At 38.9% G+C, this 20626-nt stretch overlaps 1 protein-coding gene across 1 annotated transcript in view; it reads left to right on the top strand.

The window, feature by feature from the left end:
- Positions 1-20626, top strand: part of BCKDHB (branched chain keto acid dehydrogenase E1 subunit beta) — a gene marked incomplete at its 5' end in the record, with an annotated part of 229743 nt that overhangs the window by 43840 nt on the left and 165277 nt on the right. The window contains 3 exons of the mRNA XM_079716325.1: positions 2358-2491; positions 2712-2867; positions 5490-5598. Coding sequence (XP_079572451.1) covers positions 2358-2491; positions 2712-2867; positions 5490-5598 — 399 coding nt within the window. The remainder of the gene's footprint in view (positions 1-2357; positions 2492-2711; positions 2868-5489; positions 5599-20626) is intronic.

Below are 20626 nucleotides of genomic sequence, written 5' to 3'. Positions count from 1 at the left end.
TGCTGATTATTTTTCATGTCTTTTTAACACTGGGTCTCTCCTTTCTCTAGGTACCCATTTAAATGTACTTGGGAATCTCATCCAATCACATGTTTTTTTAGTGCAATCTTCATGCTGAAGACTTTCAACTCATATATCCAACAGTCTAATGAGTGGCTTTACTTTAATGTCTGAAGGTGCCTCAAATGTAACATCTCCACAACTGGGCTCCTGGTTTCTCATCCCAACATACTGCTTCCTAGTTTTCCCTTCCTTGGGCAGTGGTAACTCTCTCCTCAGGCTACTCAAGCCACAAGCCGCTGAATCATCCTTAGCGTTTCTCTGACTCATACTCCATGTCCCTTTCCTCAGTAAATCCTTCTGACTATCTTTAGACTATATCTGGAGGCTCACACCCTTTCTGCTGTTCCATATCATCATCTCTTACTGGGATGATTGCAGCATCCTGTCATCAGTCTTGCTGTGTCCACGTTTGCCTATTTACAGGCTGTTCACCAAATACCAGCCAGAGGGATCCTGCTGAAATGCAACTTGGAGGATGGCGTGACTTTGCTCCATGGCTTCCTGTCTCACTCACCTACTTACTGACTCACTCGTTCTCACAAAGTCAGACTGTTTACAGTGACCCTCCCCCCGCCAAGGCCCCGTCTGACCTGTGCCACTGCCCCAGGCCATCCTTTTAACTCTTCAGCTTCATCTCTTACCACTGTTTCTCTTACTCCATACCAGGTACTCTGGTCTTCGTACCTTTCCTCTGAAGTGCTGAACATATTTATACCCCAGGACTTTTGCACTTGCTGGTCCCTCTGTCCAGAACACTGATACCCTGGGATGTACTCACGGTACATTTTCTCACTTCCTTCAACTCTTCCTTTAAATGTCACCTCTCAGTAGTGCCTCCCCTATCTCCCTGTTTAAAACCACAGGAGTTCCACTTCCTCTCCCCTGATCACTTACTCCCTGCGTTACTGTTCTCTGCAGCTCTTGTCATCATCTAATACGCTATGTATTTTACTCTTTTATTTTGTTTTTATTGTCTGTTTTCCCTGACCAGAATCTAAGTCCCATGAGGATAGGATTTTTTTTTGGTTTTCTGTGCTGCTGTATCCTCTGCATCTAGAATAGCATCTAGAGAATATTAGGTACTTTGTAAACATTTGAATACATGTATGAATTATTTTTGTCTTTTCAGTATCATGATTGCTCTGTTACAGATATGAAACTGAGCCATAGGGAGTTTAGTAACTTGTGGTGATAGCACTTAAACCCAGATCTGTCTTAACTCACAGCGTAATCCCTGTATGTATTAATCCACCCATTGGGATACTATGTGTATGAACTTTATGTTAGGTAATTGCATTCTAAAGTAAAGGAAGTTATCAGTATTGTGCATTTTATTTGTACTCTTACCCTCAATCATGACCTGTTTGGGAGAAAATAGAAACAGATTTTTAAAAATTTTATACTTGCTTTTCTTCTTTTCATTTTTTTTTAAGAAACAGATTATTATTATTATTATTATTATTATTATTATATTTTTTGGCGGTACGCGGGCCTCTCACTGTTGTGGCCTCTCCCGTTGTGGAGCACAGGCTCCGGACACACAGGCTCCGGACACGCAGGCTCAGCGGCCATGGCTCACGGGCCCAGCCGCTCCGCGGCATGTGGGATCTTCCTGGACTGGGGCATGAACCTGTGTCCCCTGCATTGGCAGGTGGACTCTCAACCACTGCGCCACCAGGGAAGCCCTTAACTTTTTATTTTGGTGTGCTTTTTCTGTCAGTGAGACTGGTACATGAAAATCTCCTACTATATTGGGAATTTTATCTATTTATCCTTTTAATTCTGTTAATTTTTTCTGTTTATTTGGAGCTTGTGTTATTAGATGACTATAAATTTGGAATTATGTCCTGCTTATGAATTGAAACCTTTAACAGTATGGATTTTCCCTCTTTACCTCTGGTAATGCCTTTTCCCTTAAAGTCTACTTTGTCTGCTATTAACGTAGTGACATCAACTTCTTTTGGTTAGGTTTTCCATTGTGTGTTTTTTCCTTCCTTTTCTTTACATTTATCTTTATCGTTTGAGTGTTTTTTTTTTCAGTAGTTAGGTTTTGGTTTCTTGTATCCCAGTGTTACAATCTTTCTTTTAATTAGGATATTTAGATTACTTAGAGTTAATATAATTACTATGTTTGCATTGAAACCAACCATTGTACTATTTCTTTTCTGTTTCATCCACATATTCTATGCTTTTTTCTTCTATCTCACCATTATTAACTCAGTGAATTTTCAGTTGTATTGTGCATTACATTACTCTCTTTTGTCACATTAAGATGACTTTCATTTCTTTTGTAGGTAAAGATAGAGTTTTTAATACCCCATTGTGTGAACAAGGAATTGTTGGATTTGGAATTGGAATTGCAGTCACTGGTGCTACCGCCATTGCAGAAATTCAGTTTGCAGATTATATTTTCCCTGCTTTTGATCAGGTAAGAAGATTTCATTTTACCATAATCGAGACTTTCTAAGGGAAGTCCATGAAGTATTAAAGAATTATCTCCACTCTCCCAACCCCTATCTTAGGAACTTTTTGTTACCTTTGAGCTATTTTGTTATGGATATATATTTAAAGATCAAATAAAATGGCTTATGAAAATGGATGGGAAAAGGGACTCATTGTGACATGTCCCTTCTCTCTTTCCCCCTCAGATTGTTAATGAAGCCGCCAAGTATCGCTATCGCTCTGGGGATCTTTTTAATTGTGGAAGCCTCACCATCCGGTCCCCTTGGGGCTGTGTCGGCCATGGGGCTCTCTACCATTCCCAGAGTCCTGAAGCTTTTTTTGCCCACTGCCCAGGAATCAAGGTATTCTCACTTATGTACTTTATTTGCTCTCCATTTGATGTTTCTGTTTTGGTTCGTTCGATTAATATTAACTAATATGGTTATCTAGAGATAAGCAATCAGGATTTTTGGAATTTATGTGCACTTAATTGTTTTTCAGAAAGAGAGCTTTTATTTTATTTAGATTAAGCAGCCAACATCCAGGTTTATAGAATATTTTCCCTGAAGCAGCACTGGCTTGACCCCGATGTGAATTTCATAGACTTCAAATAATAAAACTGAGAACATAGTTTATCTTCCATCTCTTTCAAAGCTCTCCTTCTTTCTTTCTTTTTGTTTTTTTTTTTTGCGATAGAAATCATCTTTATTTATCAAAATAACATATATTACCAAGACATGAAAAATGAAACTGACAAAGTAAGTTATACATTCCTATCAATCTTTGGCACGTTTCACAGATTTGTTCAGTAAAAAGGCCTTACTTGCAAATTCCATGTGAGCAGAAAACTCGGTTTCTTTTTTTTTTTTTTTTTTTTTTTTTTTTTCTGCGGCATGCGGGCCTCTCACTGCCGTGGCCTCTTCCGTTGCGGAGCACAGGCTCCGGACGCGCAGGCTCAGCGGCCACGGCTCACGGGCCCAGCCGCTCCGCGGCACGTGGGATCTTCCCGGACTGGGGCACGAACCCGTGTCCCCTGCGTCGGCAGGCGGACTCTCAACCATTGCGCCACCAGGGAAGCCCTCGGTTTCTTTCTAATGGGGCTTTCTCACTTAACAGTTGATTCTGGAGTAATTTTAATAAATCTACTGCTTAGTGCATATTTACCTCAAAGTCACAGGAATAAAATTTTGCTTTTAGTCTATTTCTTACTTTTAAATAGACCGACAGAAGACTTGGTTACCTAGGTATGTTTTCCAGTCCAGGGTAACATAATACTTGCTCAAGCAATTAATTTTGAAGCATCTGCCTTTTACAGCTTTTCACAATAATCTTAGGTCTTCCACAACAGCTTGGGTCTTTTGATTAAAAAATATATATATATTTTGCTTATTTTATGTCTTAATTTTTTACATTATCTTCTTTTCTATTTTCTGAAGAGCTTTCCAGGGAATCAATATAAAAACTCATAGATATGTATACCCAGAGCTTTATGTCTGGTTTTTGATAACATGAGTCATTTGTGAATATGTCTATGTTTTATTGTTTTTTCTACCAGATCAAAGTTGTAAAGTTTTGTAGTTAAGTAGGGGTTGCATAATTTTTCAATGTAAGCTAGAAATGGTAGGTTGGGACAAAAACCACATTTGAGGCAACAGTTATTTTTGTGCTTGAGCTAAAGATTGATTCACATTTAATGTTTATGATGTTACCCAGTATTTTTAAGAGCAGTTCTTTTCTCTCACCCCTACCTCTCTCCCCCCATGCTTTCTCTTTTATTTTATCCCAAATGAGAATATACATATAGTACAAAAGGCTGAAAATAAACACATGAAGAAAGCAGTTGAATAAAAACTAAAATAGGAACATAAGATGAAGACATTGTGTGCTATGATGAGCAATGTATTTAACAGTCTCTTTTCAGAAAATAGTGAGGTTTGTGTTATTTTATTTTTTAAATAAAAATTCTTAAATAAAATGGGATAAAAATGATTTTGAAAGCCAAATATAGTTTGCTTCAAGGAATCTTATTTGAATCTTTGTGATAAATTCAGGTTTATTTTAATGATAACTCTTCCTATGTAATAACATCTTCATGTAGTTATTTAACAATCATTAAACTGGACAAGAGTTTGTGATTTGAGGCAAAATGGTGTAGAAATTAAGAGCTTGGTCAGTCAGAACAGGCAAGAATCCTTGCTTTAGCAATCGAGGTAACCTTGGGCGGGCTACTTGTCTCTCTTTAAGCCTCAGCCTCTATTTCTAAATTGGGGAAAATAATAATTGCTACTTCATGGGGTTGCTATGAACATGAATTAATCCACATAGTGGATTAATCAACAGTTAACACGTATGCTACCTGCTGTTATTACCATCATCTTCCTCATTATCAGTCTCATTCTCAAGAAGGTCCTGAGCCCTTTCCCCAACTGGAAATGTGCAGCATCCACACTTTTCTTTTAGCTTTGCAGTAACTGCACATTATATTACCTGGATCATAAAGTTCAGTGGATTATTTTTCCACTTAGGAAATGAAGGCCAGATTTTTCATGGGAAAGGAGGAGATTTTGACATCTTAAAATTGGAGAAGAGAGTTACATGCCTTTGAAAAGTACCAGTTGGACATTAGTAGAAAAGATTTCTTTATAAGTAAATACAGGAAGATATTGACGAATTTACTTTTTTGTTTTGATGCGTGCTCTTTGTGGTTTCCTTTTATTTTTTATGTATATGCATGTTTAACTCCTTGAGAGAATAGCAGTATCTTAATTACCAGAATATGGTGGGCATCTGATAAATATTTGTGGAACAAATGGGATCATTTTGGACAATATGTGAATTTTATGACAAACGGTAATTAGTCTAAAAATACAAGGTTTCTATATTTAATTAGTAACAATTGGTTATTTAAATATCAACCCTTATATGTGAGTTGACTGGGATTCATTTTGACTGAACTTGTCTTAAAAAAAAATCTGTTTTTGCAGGTGGTTATACCCAGAAGCCCTTTCCAGGCCAAGGGACTTCTTTTGTCATGCATAGAGGATAAAAATCCTTGTATATTTTTTGAACCTAAAATACTTTACAGGGCAGCAGGTAAATTTTTCCTTTATTTTATATTTATGAACATCTTTATGCATTTTGTTTTGCATAGTTCAAAATTATAATTTTTCTTTCATAAGCTTGATCTATATTTCCCTGTAGAAACAAAAAATTCTGATGTCTTCTATATTTAGTTTGTCCTCAGCTGTATATTTTAAGTTAACTTTAGAGAAAATCCATCTAGCTATTTAAATTTTAATTTTGGAAACAGGGAAGCAATGTGAAGTGGTAGCAAGAAAGTAGGGATTATGTTTGGCTACATAGTAGATGCTAAGTAGATGTGGGCTGAGTGGAAAAGGTGAATGAGCTCATTGCACTAAATAATATCAAATGTCCTTTTAGCTAAAGTGTCCTTGTAGGTCTTCATCTAAATTAGGATTCCTTTGATAGTGAAGGGGACACTATTAGTTTTGTAACATCAGGTCTACACTGGGATGAGTGTCTAAGGCAAATTGAAATGTTTGATCACCCTCTTTCTAGCTCAGAATCATAATTCTGTAAACACTCATCTATCATTGCTTCTTTATTAGCCATAATGGACTTTTAAACATCAAACTGTTTATTCTGCCTAAAGTGTATTTTATTTCAAATTCAGGGAACATTCCTTTGGCAAACCATTCTTTTCCTCGAATAGTTAGGCTTAAAACATTTTGTTTTATTGTGATGTGAATTACATACATTTAAATACGTATGCAGAGATTGTAAGTGTTCAGTTGGATAGATTTGACAGTCCTCTACATCCATGTAACTACTATGTAAAACAAGACTGGAAAACTTTCATTGCTCCAGGAAGCTCTTTCCTGCCTCTTCTCTGCCAATCCGTTCTTCCTACCCCAAACTTAGCCACTTTCTGATTGCTTTCAGCATAGATTAGTTGCATATGCTTTGGGCCCTCATATAAGTAAGTCATACAGTGCTGTATATATTCTTTTGTGTTTGCCTTCTTTTGCTCAGCCTAATGGTTTTGAGATTCATTCATGTTGTTGCTTGTATCAGTGGTTTATTCCTTTTTCATTGCTGAGTAGCATTTCCATTGTATGAATATATCACAGTTTATCAACCTTCCCCTGTTGATGGACAAATGATCATCATTGTTTTCAGTTTTTGCCTACTTTGTACAAGGCTGCTAGAGACATTATTACACAAGTGTTTTTGTGAACATACTGTTTCTTTCTTTCTTTTGTTTTTTTTTTTTGGCAGTAAACATCCAGGAATAGAAATGATGTGTCAGAGTAGATTGAATGTTATAAGAATCTACTGAAGACTTTTTCTAAGTGGTTATGCCATTTTGCATTTCTGCTGGAAATTTATCAGAGTTCCAGTTGCTCTTAATTTAAGCATACTTTAAATTGAATCTCTACATTTTGGGGGAACTCTATAGTTATCTATATCCCATTATGGAATAAAAAATAACAAAAGAATTTATAATCTTGAGGTGAAAAGGAAAACACCAATGTTATATACTGAGTAGCTATTTGATTTCTAATTACTATGAATACCCTATGAGTATTATATTTGTAAGGCCAACCAATTCAAGCTAATCAATTAATACAGGTTGTTGTTTTTTTCCCAGTTTTTAATAAATGGAGACTAAGTAACATTTGGAAAAGTAATATTCACTTTGCTACGGATTTTGATATCAGGATTGGTGTGGGAAATGTTTAATGTTATAGGATTCCAGCTAAGAGAATGAGCTTGAGAAATTTGTTGTAGGTTTGGCCCTAGGAGAGATTATGAAAGATGCTGATGAGGATCGAGGCTCAAAAGTTTTTCAGCAGTTTCCCTGTGATCGTTTATGTGTCATTTCAGGGATTCTTAACTGAATCTTTTCTTGTCCCAGTAAAGACTAAAAAAGAGTTATTTCATAGCTAGAGAATTTCTCTGCTGAGGAAAGTAGGCTTGGAAAAGAGTTAGCCACTGAAATCTTTATAGGAGTGTTTTCCAGGTGGTTATCAAGCTTGATCCCTGGGCCAGCAGCAGAAGCACTGTGGGAGCTTATGAGAAATGCAGGCTGTCAGGCCTCAGTCAGTTCAAGACCTACTGAATCAGAACCCCTGGGGACGGCCCAGCTCATTCTGTCTTCACAGCCTTCCAGGTGCTTCTGACTCATACTAACTTTTGAGAACCAGTGCATAACGTCAGTTCTAAAGCAATAACTATCTCCATTTATTTTTTTATAATTCTTGGTTCTTATGTAGAATTCAGGATGCTTTTTTTTTTTTTTTTTTTTTTTGGCAGTACGCGGGCCTCTCACTGTTGTGGCCTCTCCCGTTGCAGAGCACAGGCTCTGGACGCTCAGGCTCAGCGGCCATGGCTCACGGGCCCAGCCGCTCCGCGGCATGTGGGATCTTCCCGGACTGGGCCACGAACCTGTGTCCCCTGCATCGGCAGGCGGACTCTCAACCACTGCGCCACCAGGGAAGCCCCAGGATGCTTTTAACCCATAGTTTTCTTAGCCTTGGCCTCTGGTTCAAATCCGTATCTTGCAGCCGACCATATTTTGGTTTCTGCTCTTTTGTGGGGACGGGGATGTGAACAGGGGCCCTGAATGTTCTCACACTGATTCTTCAGTTGCTGCCTACATGCAGCCCCCTTTTCTCTAGCTCTATCTGTTCATCTCTCAGTTCTGCTTTGCACTGGTGGAGGAAACTCCAAAATTAAAGTTGTTTGGAATGATGTAAAAAGGAATGGCGTATTTTGATTCAATAATCTGGATTATTGTGCTTTGTGGAAGACATTTCTGTATTGACAGAGTCCAATAAATAAAAGAAGGTGCTTTAGATTCATTTAAAAGATCGGAGTAACGTGATAATTTCTAAGTGGTAATAATAGGAAGACTTGTAGTATCCATAAACACTAACTTAACAGACTGACTTTATTATTTTTTTTAATTGGGGTAAGGTTGTTTTACAATGTTGTGTTCGTTTCTATTGTACAGTGAAGTGGAGTTCCCTGTGCTATACAGCAGGCTCTCATTAGTTATCTATTTTAGACATATTAGTGTATACATGTCCATCCCAGTCTCCCAATTCATCCCATGCCCCCCTTCCCCCCTTGGTGTCCATACGTTTGTTCTCTACATCTGTGTCTCTATTTCTGCCTTGCAGACCGGTTCATCTGTATCATTTTTCTAGATTCCACATATATGCGTTAATGAACGTTATTTGCTTTTTCTCTTTGTGACTTACTTCACTCTGTGTAACAGTCTCTAGGTCCATCCACGTCTCTACAAATGACCCAATTTCGTTCCTTTTTATGGCTGAGTAATATTCCATTGTGTATATGTACCACATTTTCTTTATCCGTTCAAATAGACTGACTTTTTTTCTGACATTCATTCGTCTTGAATTTCCAGCATACATTTGGAAATAGTCAAAACAGAGGGGACTAAAGATGTGAACCTTTACATTAAAATTTTTTTTTTTAAGTTCATGTTGGGAAAATTCACAGAGTAATAAATATAGATGTATATTCTTATATTATAAACACGGTGCTGATAATTCCTTGTAAAAATGGGAGTTGTGTTTATTACATAATAGCTCATTTAGGTTAATTATCCAGTAATCTTAACTAAATGCGACATGGTCAAGTGTAAGGAAGGCCACAAAAGCTAACTTTTAAGTAGCCTAAGGCAATGTTTATAAAATCTATGCATTTAAGTCCTCATTTTATTTATGGAATAGTATCTTAAATACATAGATATAGTCATGAGTTATCCAATTTCAAAACCCTAGGCTAACAATAAAACCCATTATAAGACCTCAAGTACAATGGAAATTTATCTTTCTCTCACATAAACATCCTGGTTGGCAGTGCAGTGGTGCCTTAGTCATCAAGGTACCAGGGACCTTCTGTCTGGTTTCTTCATTATCTTCAACATGGTCCCAGATGGATGCTCCACTCCCAACATCACATATACATTCCAGCCACCAGGAAGGGGAAAGGGAGGTGGAAGGGGAAAGGTAGGTGGAAGGGGAAGGGGAGGCGGAAGGGGAAGGGGAGGCGGAAGGGGAAAGGGAGGCGGAAGGGGAAAGGGAGGCGGAAGGGGAAAGGGAGTCATCTTCTCTTTAAAGAATGACTTGGAAGTTGCGCATATTAAATCTACTTACATCCCATTGGCCAGAACTTAATCACAGGGCCACACCTCGGCACAAGGGAGGCTGAAAAAGTAGTTGGGTACTAGGCTAAAGACTAAAAATTTTACTGTTAGGGCTTCCCTGGTGGCGCAGTGGTTGAGAGTCCGCCTGCCGATGCAGGGGACACGAGTTCGTGCCCCTGTCTGGGGGGATCCCACATGCCGTGGAGCGGCTGGGCCCGTGAACCATGGCCGCTGAGCCTGCGCTTCCGGAGCCTGTGCTCTGCAACGGGAGAGGCCACAACAGTGAGAGGCCCGCGTACCGCACCAAAAAAAAAAAAAAAAAAAAAAATTTTACTGTTACACAGTGATGGGAGACACATATTGACAACTACCAATCTCTGTCACAGTTGCTTGCGTGGTTTCCAAAAGAAGTTACACATTTTAAGGAGGGGATAGAACTCTTAGGAATAATATGGTTTGGCTCATAGTCTACTTCTAGGAATCTGTTTCAGAGATACACTGATAAAAGTCTGAGAAAATGTTACTGTTCATTACAGCACCATTTTTAAGAACAAGGACTGGAAATAACCCATTCGTCCATCACTAGGGGATTTGGGCTTGGTTGAGTAAATTAAACTACATTCTTTTCATGGATTACGCTACAGCTCTTTAAAGAAGTGAGACAGATCTCTGTATACTGCTCTATCAGTCAGGGTTGGATCAGAAGCAAAACACTAGAAGATACTATATTTATATATAATATATGCAGTTGTAGAAGCTAAATAGTCCATGAAAGGTTGTTGCTTCTATGTTTGTTGCTGTATCTTGAAGTTTGCAGGACAGACTGTTGGGAAGGGAAGATGGACATGAAGCAAGGTAGAGCCAGGTCAAACTAGAACCTGCTTGGATGGATTAGAGCCCAAGGGGCAGTCTGGAACTTCCATCCATCTCTCACCACCTCCAAGGCTTAGTGTGAGAAAAAGATTGCTTGATAGGAGATGCTTCAAACAGCTAGGAGGCTGTTTGAACCGCCTGTCCAAGAAATGGTGGGGGCTTGACAAAGATGGGTTAGAAATTTGTTAGATCGTATGAAATATTTGTGTCTAAGTAAATTTAAGAAGGGGAAAGAAGAGAGAGGGGTCAAGAGTAAGTGTAGAGTAAGATTTCTTTGTCTGGTAGTAATGGAGGAGTGGTAGATACCCTGCAATAAAAGGTGTGTGTGTGGGGGGGCTTCCCTGGTGGCGCAGTGGTTGAGAGTCCGCCTGCCGATGCAGGGGACACGGGTTCGTGCCCCGGTCCGGGAAGATCCCACGTGCCGTGGAGTGGCTGGGCCCGTGAGCCATGGCCGCTGAGCCTGCGTGTCCGGAGCCTGTGCTCCGCAACAGGAGAGGCCACGGCAGTGAGAGGCCCACATACTGCAAAAAAAAAAAAAAAAAAGGTGTGTGTGTGTGTGTGTGTGTGTTTGTTTTTATTAATTTGTATTGGAGTATAGTTGCTTTACAATGTTGTGTTAGTTTCTGTTACACAGCAAAGTGAATCAGCTCTACATATACATATATCCCCTCTTTTTCGTGTTTCCTTCCCATTTAGGTCACCACAGAGCATTGAGTAGAGTTCTCTGTGCTATACAGAAGGTTCTCATTAGTTATCTATTTTATACATACTAGTGTATATATGTCAATCCCCATCTCCCAATTCATCCCACCCCTGTTTGTTTGTTTATTTTAAATCTGTACAGAGCTGGCTTGGAAGTTAGGACTCTGGAGTCTTGAAATAAGTGAACCTCAGAACCCTGGTATAGAAGCGAATGCCAAAATCTTCCAGAAGGAATGCAGAGGGTGCGGGTTCGATCCCTGGTTGGGGAGCCAAGATCCCACATGCCTTGTGGCCAAAAAACCAAAACATAAAACAGAAGCAGTATTGTAACAAATTCAATAAAGACTTTAAAAATGGTCCATATCAAAAAAAAAAAAATCTTAAAAAAAAAAAAAAAAAAAATCTTCCAGAAGGTATTTGCCTGGTCCTGGAAACATTGAACTTTTGCTCTGATGACTCCATGGAACAGTGGGGACAGGAGACAAAGTCCAGGACCTACTTTAGGTAGAGAATGTACTAGGAGCCCTTGCTTAAAGGTGGGACTCCACGTGCCACATCCACGGTGTGAAGTACAGAAGTGGCAGGAAGAAATATTGCCTGTCTTGACTTTATGCTGGTGGAGAGAAAAGAAGAAATCTCCAAGAATTTTGATCACAATATGGCCCTTACACAGGATTATAATTTCAATATGTGCCCATAAGTGTGGTGTGAAAACTCTTAAGCAGCTAATTTAATTTAAGTGGTTCCAGGTTGTTGGTGCCCAAGAGAGCTGTCAGGAGGTAACAAAATCCTCTCTGGAGTCACTTCAAGTCCGGCCTCAGAATAGTCCTACAGGTAGAGTTCCAAAAAGAAGATAGAGTCCCTTTGAGCAGGAGCAAGGAAAGGAAGATACAGGCCCCTCAAGGCTTCGGATATTAGAACTAGCATATAGACACTGCAAAAAAGTAGGCGTCACATTAAAAAAAGGAGGCACTTGAGAATATAAGCAGTAGACAAGCAAATTTGAAGAACAGAATGGAGTGTCTAGTAAAGAGAAATAATAAATGAAAGAAAAAAAAATCTGGTTTAACCAGAAATTATAAACAGAGAAAGGAAGAATTGGTAAACTAGAAGACAAGGTCAAAAAAATTTACCAGAATGTAGTCTAGAGAAACGAAGAGTAGGAAAATAGGAAAGATGTTGAGTATGAAGGGACGATGAGAAGGTGTAAATATACCTAAGGAACAGAGTTGAGCGCGATTCCTCCTAATGCTCATTAATAGAATTTTACTGACAGAAAAGTAATTCCCTAGCATTTGCCACTCTTTACAATCAGAACTAGATTGATGCAGTTGGAAATATTTCAGGGAAGTCTCAGCTATTACCCATTTTCCCCTCCAGCAACCTCATTAAGATGTTATTTTCCCAAGTCTGAAATTGTATTCTCTCCTTGATTCCTGCAGTAAAGTATTTAAAGGATACTAGGTAAAGAGTTCCTTAGGAAGCTAAAGTATTAGGCATCCAAAAAAAGGTAACTTGCTAACTCAAAGGTGAATTTTCTCCTAATGTATAATTTTTACCTATATCGTTTATATCACTAAATCCTGTTCAAGACTGGTTCCATTATAGAGAGTCACAGTTACCCAAGGCTTTAGCTTGAGGTTGTGTGCACAGCTCTCTCCCAGTAGTTAATTTTTCAGCATCTATTATAAGTCCTTTATTTTCTTTGTGGGGCACAGTCCTCCCTTGGGCACTGTTCTTAGTCCACTCCATTTGGTTCTGAAGGGGCTGCCAGCTGTCTTATCTCACCTCCATCATCTCGGGGAATGGCTATGTGGCTCCAGCCCAGCTATTCTGACTTCTTTTCTGGGAGTTTCTGTGTGGAGACAAAGCTGCACTTTCTGCGGGCGGTTTGTCTGGGGTGACATGGGACTGCAGCCACGTCCCCTGCCACTTGGTAAACGATGGTCTCTAGTAGAAGACTGTGAGGTCAAGCATACATGTTCACTGTGGGTGAGAGGAAGGGAGAGAAATAGACACCCAAAGTGAAAATCCTCTCCATTCCCATTCTTTAGGTTAGTTCCTAAGGTTCTCTGGGTTCCTTCTTTCTTTTTTTTTTAAAATTTAATTAATTAATTAATTTATTTTTGGCTGCGTTGGGTCTTTGTTGCTGCGCGTGGGCTTTCTCTAGTTGCGGCGAGCAGGGGCTACTCTTCCTTGTGGTGGTCAGGCTTCTCATTGCGGTGGCTTCTCTTGTTGGGGAGCACAGGCTCTAGGCACATGGGCTTCAGTAGTTGTGTCACGCAGGCTCAGTAGTTGTGGCTCACGGGCTTAGTTGCTCCGTGGCATGTGGGATCTTCCCAGACCAGGTCTCAAACCCGTGTCCCCTGCATTAGCAGGTGGATTCTTAACCACTGCGCCACCAGGGAAGCCTGGTTCCTTATTTCTTGAATCTTAATTTGACTAAGGAGTTTCCCCCAGGTCCTTCTATTTAATCTCATTATAAATTGAGCCTCCTTTGTGTTTCAGTCTTCTGTAGATTTCACTGATAAAACAGGTAACCTTGACTAATCTAATCTGTCATCTTGGTTAGAGAAAAGATGTTCTCTTTCAAGATGAAAATATCCCTCATTGGATTAGCAAAATAAATGGCGGCCTTTGTAGCTTGATATAAATGCTACTTTTGTCCTAATGCTAAAGCAGGACGCCCATCTGTTTATAATAGTACTTATTGCTTCATAAAGTTGAGAGGATTAAGTGAGATAATCCATGTGTGTATTTGCCTAGCGTTTATGCACTTTTTTTTTAAACACTTCTGTACTAGACACAGCGCTATGTTGTATAGGCCAATGGACTATTTCATTTAATATAACAGCCTTGCCAGAAGTTCTGTTACTATCACTATTTTATCCATGAGGAACCTGAGGATTAGAGAAGGTAAACAACTTGCCCAAATCCACACAAACAGGATTCAAACCCAGACAGTCTAGAGTCAGGTATTGGGTATATATGGCACAGATGGTTCCATTTAATTGTCACAAAACCTCTGCCAGGTGGTATTATCCTGAAACTGAAGTTGAGAGAGTTTAAGAAACTTGCTCACAGAGGAATGAGTGATAGAGTTAGGTTTTAAACCAAGATGTTCTGACCCCAGAGGCAGCCTTCTTTCTAAGCTTACCCTATTTTGCATCCTATTTAAACACTGTTGAGTGGAGGGCATCAATGAAACAATTTGCTCCAGTGTCTTAGTTTCATGCCAAGAAATATGCTACTTAAAAAAAAATTCCTGCAGAATTAAAATGATCCATTTTGTAATTGAATGGAAATATATGCTATCAATAGCCATTCATTAAGGCAGTGAATCCCTCGTGTAGTATATAGTCCAAAGTCTGACTATTAACTTCTCCATTGGCATAGGGTTAATTTGCTTCTTTGAAAGGTATAAAAAGTACATGACACAGTACATTGTGGTCACAGGTGGGGTTTGGGAGCCTTTGCTCTGTGCTATCGTTCAGGGACTTAGTCTTATGTCCCCAGCTAGAGGCAACGGCAGCTGAGAAATGTAGTCTATCTGCATTTCAGAGAGAGGGGCTGAAACCATTTGTCCCTGTCACAGCTCTTCTCGACCTATCTGACCCCTCATTTTTGGACCTGGTCCCCATATACTGTTCTATGTTCAAATATCTGTGCTGTGGTCACTCTCCTCTATGTCCAGTCTACAACATTTAGAAAGGATTTCTTCAGTTCAGCCATTCACTGTACAAACTACAAAGATGAAAGTAACATAGCAATTTTCTCAAATTTCGTTTCTGCTTACCTCAAATATACAATAGATATAAAACTTGTACCTTCTAAATTTAGAAGGAAAAAGTAACTAAATAGTACTTCTGGATCGCTTATTCTAATGATGACATTTAAATGCAATTAGGGACTTCCCTGGTGGCTCAGTGATTGGGAATCCGCCTGCCAATGCAGAGGACACGGGTTCAAGCCCTAGTCCAGGAGGATCCCACATGCTGCGGAGCGACTGGGCCTGTGTGCCACAGCCGCTGAGCCTGCGCTCTGGAACCCGCGAGCCACGACTACCGAGCCTGCGTGCCACAACTACTGAGGCCCGCGCGCCTAGAGCCCGTGCTCTGCAATGGGAGAGGCCACTGCAGTGAGAGGCCTGCGCACAGCAGGGAAGAGTAGCCCCCGCTAGCTGCAACTAGAGAAAGCCCGCACAGCGGTGAAGACCCAATGCAGCCAAAAATAAATAAAATAAAAAATTAAGTAAATAAATAAATGCAATTAAACTTTTTAAAAATGGCAGAGGGATATTCAGAAAAGGTAGATAAGGAAGAGCAATCTAGACAGTGTCAAAAATGTACAAAATAGTTATGATTCAAAAAGAATGAGTCAGTGACATTATCAGATGTAGGCGTCTTGTGGAGAAGCTGTTCTTGTATGTCTTTTGAACTTTTTGATTTTATAATTGAATGATTCAGGACATCAGTGATACTGAAGTAAATATGGCTTTCATCTGTGGTTCTTCTAGTGAGAAGTAAGACTAAAAGCCTGTGCTGCCTTATTTCCTGAATTTACTCTACTCTTTCAGGCAAAAATAGGTCATAAGGATATTGAGGGTTTTTTCATTTTGTTTTATTTTTTTTTAGCAAATACATGAATTATATATGAATTCATACATTCTGAAGAGAAGAAAATTGCTTTAAGTAGTTTTTGAATGGTAGAAGACTTTAAAAATATTTTTACCAAATATCAGTGTACACAGAAAACGAATTTGTATTTTCTATTTAAAATTTTTTTTGGTTGGCATCATTAACACATCATTTTTGTGTGAGCTAGGATGGCACGCTCACTGACAAGAATTCAGTTCCATCCAGTAAGGAGAGAAAATTCATTTGTTAGATTTGCTAGCTTTTAAATTAAAATGATACACAGAACTTAAAAAAGCAAATAATGTAACCAAAAATAGTAGTTCCATAACTCAGCCTTTACCAGATCCATGCTTCTCTCCCCACAGGCAATCATTTCTAGTAGTTTCTTATAATATATCATCATATTTATAACTAATTTGCTTACACTGCTTTTTACAATTTTAGGCATTATTATTTTAACTTCTCACTAGAATTTAGCTATTTTTAATTAAACTTCTTTCCCCCAGCATGTGCCATTCCTCCTTCTCACAATATCCAAACTTTAAAAAATATCTCTATAGAGTTATAGTGTAATTTTGGGTCAGATCATTACTTAGCGGTTCCATTGCTATGACTATATTGGTGCGATTCACAACTGAGCCAAAAAAAAATGCATTCGTTTATTTCCACTTTGGTATACAACTCTGTTTTCTTTGAAATGCTTTTTTCTCTTCCTTCTCTTTTCATTTGCTTGATTTCTCATGTTTCTATTACTAATATAGTTCTTAATCTCCGCAACATAATCTCGTTTTTTCTTTATGTTCAGACACATTAGGTGGTCAGTCTGGTTTCTCTTTTTCCCAGACTGTCAATTCTTGGGGCCGTCAATTAAAGTGGTTAAGATTGTAGATTTTGGAACCAGTCTGACTGAGTTTGAAGTACTGACTCCACTACTTACTAGTTAGGTGACTTTTGGCAAGCTGCTTAACCTCTCTGTTTTAGTTTTCGCAGCTGTACAATGAGGACAATGATAATACCTATCTTATCAAATTGATTTAAAAATGAAATTAGTAGATGTAACGATACTGGCATGGTGAAAGTTCTCAGTCAGTGCTGCTGGTGGTTGATGTGACTTCCAAGGATAACTTAGTTCTATCATTTCTTTAATATGTGATAAAAATATCTATTTTTATATCAGCTATTTAACTGTATATATGAGGGCAGCGTTAAGGTTTGCTAAATGCAACTTGGAACTCCAAAGGAATTTAATTACCCTGTTGAGGTACTTTAGTTTTCTTCTTTTTTTTTTTTTTTCAGTTAAAAAGATATACACCTATTGAAAATAAGATATTTTAATATTTCAGTGTAAACAACATTATAGTTAAGTGGTTAGCAATTCCTCACATTACTTTCTTAAAAAGATTAATTTTTCTCATTATAAAGGTATTGCATGCTCTACTAGCAAGCTTTGATGCTTAACAAGCCACTTATTGGCTTAAATCAACTTTCTGTACAGCTCATGTACAGGCCAGTGATACAGGCTGAACTCACCTGGATAGTTCAGGTTTCACCTGGGCTCCATCATAGGTCTGCCATGAGTTGCAAGTCAAGTGTGGGTTGGATTTGCTGATCTTAGTTGGGCTATCTCATGTATCTGGAGCTGTGGTTGGTGATCTTTGCTCTTCCTGTCTCTCATCCTCCAGCAGGTTAGCTTGGACTTGTTCACACGGTAGAAGCAGATGTCACAAGGGACCAAGCACAAGCATGCAAGGCTCTTGAGTCATAGGCTAGGAACTGGCACACAGTCTCTTCTGCTAGAGTGTGTTGACTGAAGCAAGTCACAACGCTCAGCCCAAGTTCAGAAGGAGGGCAAAGAGATTCCATCTCTTCATGGGAACAACTACAAAGTCACAGTGCGAAGGGTGTGGATACAGGTTAAAGGATTATGGCTATTTTTCAAGCTTTCATATGTATTTGTTGAAACTCCTGAAAAGTACAAAAGCGACGATAAAAGGAGCTCATAAATCCATCCCCTGACTACTGTTGACTTTTTGTTGTACATATTGCTAGACTTTTATGTACAAGTTTAAACATTTTATTACTGTCAATTTATTTCAGTTTTCATTTATTTGATTACAAGTGACCTTTTACCTTTCATGTTTTTTAATTTCATATTTGTTTATACTGTATGAATTGTTCACATAGACTTCATTCTTAACCTTGTGGAGTAGCACTTATTGTAAATTTAAAATGAGCATGGAATGCAGTGAATAGATTATTATTCTATTTTGTGGTGAGAAGGCCTTGATCTAGTATTGAGTAGCAAGAAGAATCAGAAGGTTTGCAACTTGAAGTGCAAAATTACCTTTGAATTTGTTTATATATCTTCTGTGATTGACCTGATAAGTTGAAATATTCATGGAATAGAACCCTATGGAATTTCCTTATACTCTGGCACATTCTTTATATGGTTAATTCACTTCTTTTTTTAAATTTTATTTATTTTATTTATTTATTTTTGGCTGTGTTGGGGCTTCGTTGTTGCGCGTGGGCTTTCTCTAATTGCAGCGAGCGGGGGCTACTCTTCATTGAGGTACACAGGCTTATCATTGCGGTGGCTTCTCTTGTTGCGGAGCACGAGCTCTAGGCACGTGGGCTTCAGTAGTTGTGGCTCGCGGGCTCTAGAGCACAGGCTCAGTAGTTGCGGAGCACGAGCTCTAGGCACGTGGGCTTCAGTAGTTGTGGCTCGCGGGCTCTAGAGCACAGGCTCAGTAGTTGCGGCGCACAGGCTTAGTTGCTCCGTGGCATGTGGGATCTTCCCGGACCAGGGCTTGAACCCATGTCCCCTGCATTGACAGGCAGATTCTTAACCACTGCACCACTAGGGAAGACCTGTTCATTCACTTTTCAGGATAATTTTGGACATTAAACAGATGTCTATTTTTCATCATTGGCTTAATCCAACTGGATATATTCTTAATGCCTGAGTTTATACTACATGATAAAGAGTGATGTATTTTTTTGGTTGTGTTTAATAAAATTTAATATCATGAATCATGCACTCTTTGTAAAAAGTTCAATTATCACAAAGCTATAGAATGTGTATAGAATAAAGAGTGAAAGTTCCTTTTTCCCTACCCAACTACTCAACTCCTACCCAACTCCTTTCCTCAGACCTTTTTCTATGCATTTATCTTTATATATATGTGAATGTATAGAACACACTTACATAAAAAATTTAATATTAAAAATTTCATTAAATGTTTCATTTTGAAATATGTCCAAGTAGAAAGGTTGCAGAAATTGTACAAAGAATTCCTATGTACCCCTCTCTCAGCTTCCCTGGTTATTAACCTCATGCGTAACCACAGCAGTAATGATCAAAACTAGGAAATTAGCAGATACAATACTGTTAGCTCTGCTACACACATAATTCAAATTTCATTAATAGTCCCACTTACATTTTTTTTTTTTTTTTTGGTCTGGTCGCACCACCTGGCATGCGGGACCTTAGTTCCCCGACCAGGGATCAAACCCGCGCCCCCTGCAGTGGAAGCGTAGAGTCTTAACCACTGGACAGCCAGGGAAGTCCCCACTTATGTTCTTTTATGGATCAGGGACCCATACAGAATCTACACTTATTGTTACCTTTCCCTAGTCTCCTTTATTTTGGGACAGATACTTTCTCTTTTTGTCTGTCATGATCTCTATATTTAGTTCACTCTCTTGTAGAGTGTCTTTCTTCATGATTAAATTCAGGTTATTCCTGTATTTTGTCAGGAATCCATACAAGTGATGCTGTGCCCTCTCAGTGCATCCTGTAGGATGACACATGGTGTTGTTCTCTGCTTACTCGTTTTGACTTTTCCATCAGTCATACATGGTACACCACTGCTTAGAATGCCAACTTTTTGCCTCTGTGCGTCTAATTATATTCATTTTTCAGGACCTACCTTTTCTTGTGGTTTTCTCTATTTGCTCCAGTTCATCTGCTTTCTCACTTTTCTGCAATCCTTTTTGCCTTAAGGCCGAGGTTATCATCTGGCTGTGACCTTCAACCACTGTGGCTCCCAGGACACCTCTCTGATTACTCCCTTGTGGTATTGGAACTTATTATACCCATTTATGCTGTCCACACATGCTCCCAATAATAACCATGGCTTCAATAATATCAAAGTTTAGCACCTAACTTTATTTATGGAAAGTTAATTTTATCTTCTACTTAGATAGTAATATTATATTAATATTATAACAAATATATTGACAAATATTATAAACCAATATTATAATAGTATATTGATTTTCTAATGTAGACTGTTAATCTTTAGATCTTCAGTAATTTGAGTGGCAGAGGTCAGGGGAAGGTTGGGTACAACAATATTTGCCGAGTAATTTTATTTATTTATTTTTTAACATCTTATTGGAATATAATTGTTTTACAATGGTGTGTTAGTTTCTGCTTTATAACAAAGTGAATCAGTTATACATATACATATGTCCCCATATCTCTTCCCTCTTGCATATCCCTCCCTCGCACCCTCCGTATCCCACCCCTCTAGGTGGTCACAAAGCATCGAGCTGATCTCCCTGTGCTATGCTGCTGCTTCCCACTAGCTATCTATTTTACATTTGGTAGTGTATATATGTCCATGCCACTCTCTCACTTTGTCACAGCGTACCCTTCCCCCTCCCCATATCCTCAAGTCTATTCTCTACTAGGTCTGCATCTTTA

Source organism: Hyperoodon ampullatus, assembly GCF_949752795.1.
Source record: "Hyperoodon ampullatus genome assembly, chromosome: 12".
NCBI lineage: Eukaryota > Metazoa > Chordata > Mammalia > Artiodactyla > Ziphiidae > Hyperoodon > Hyperoodon ampullatus.
The sequence above is the reverse complement of the archived record's forward strand: the minus strand, read 5'-3'. Positions and strand labels throughout refer to the sequence as shown.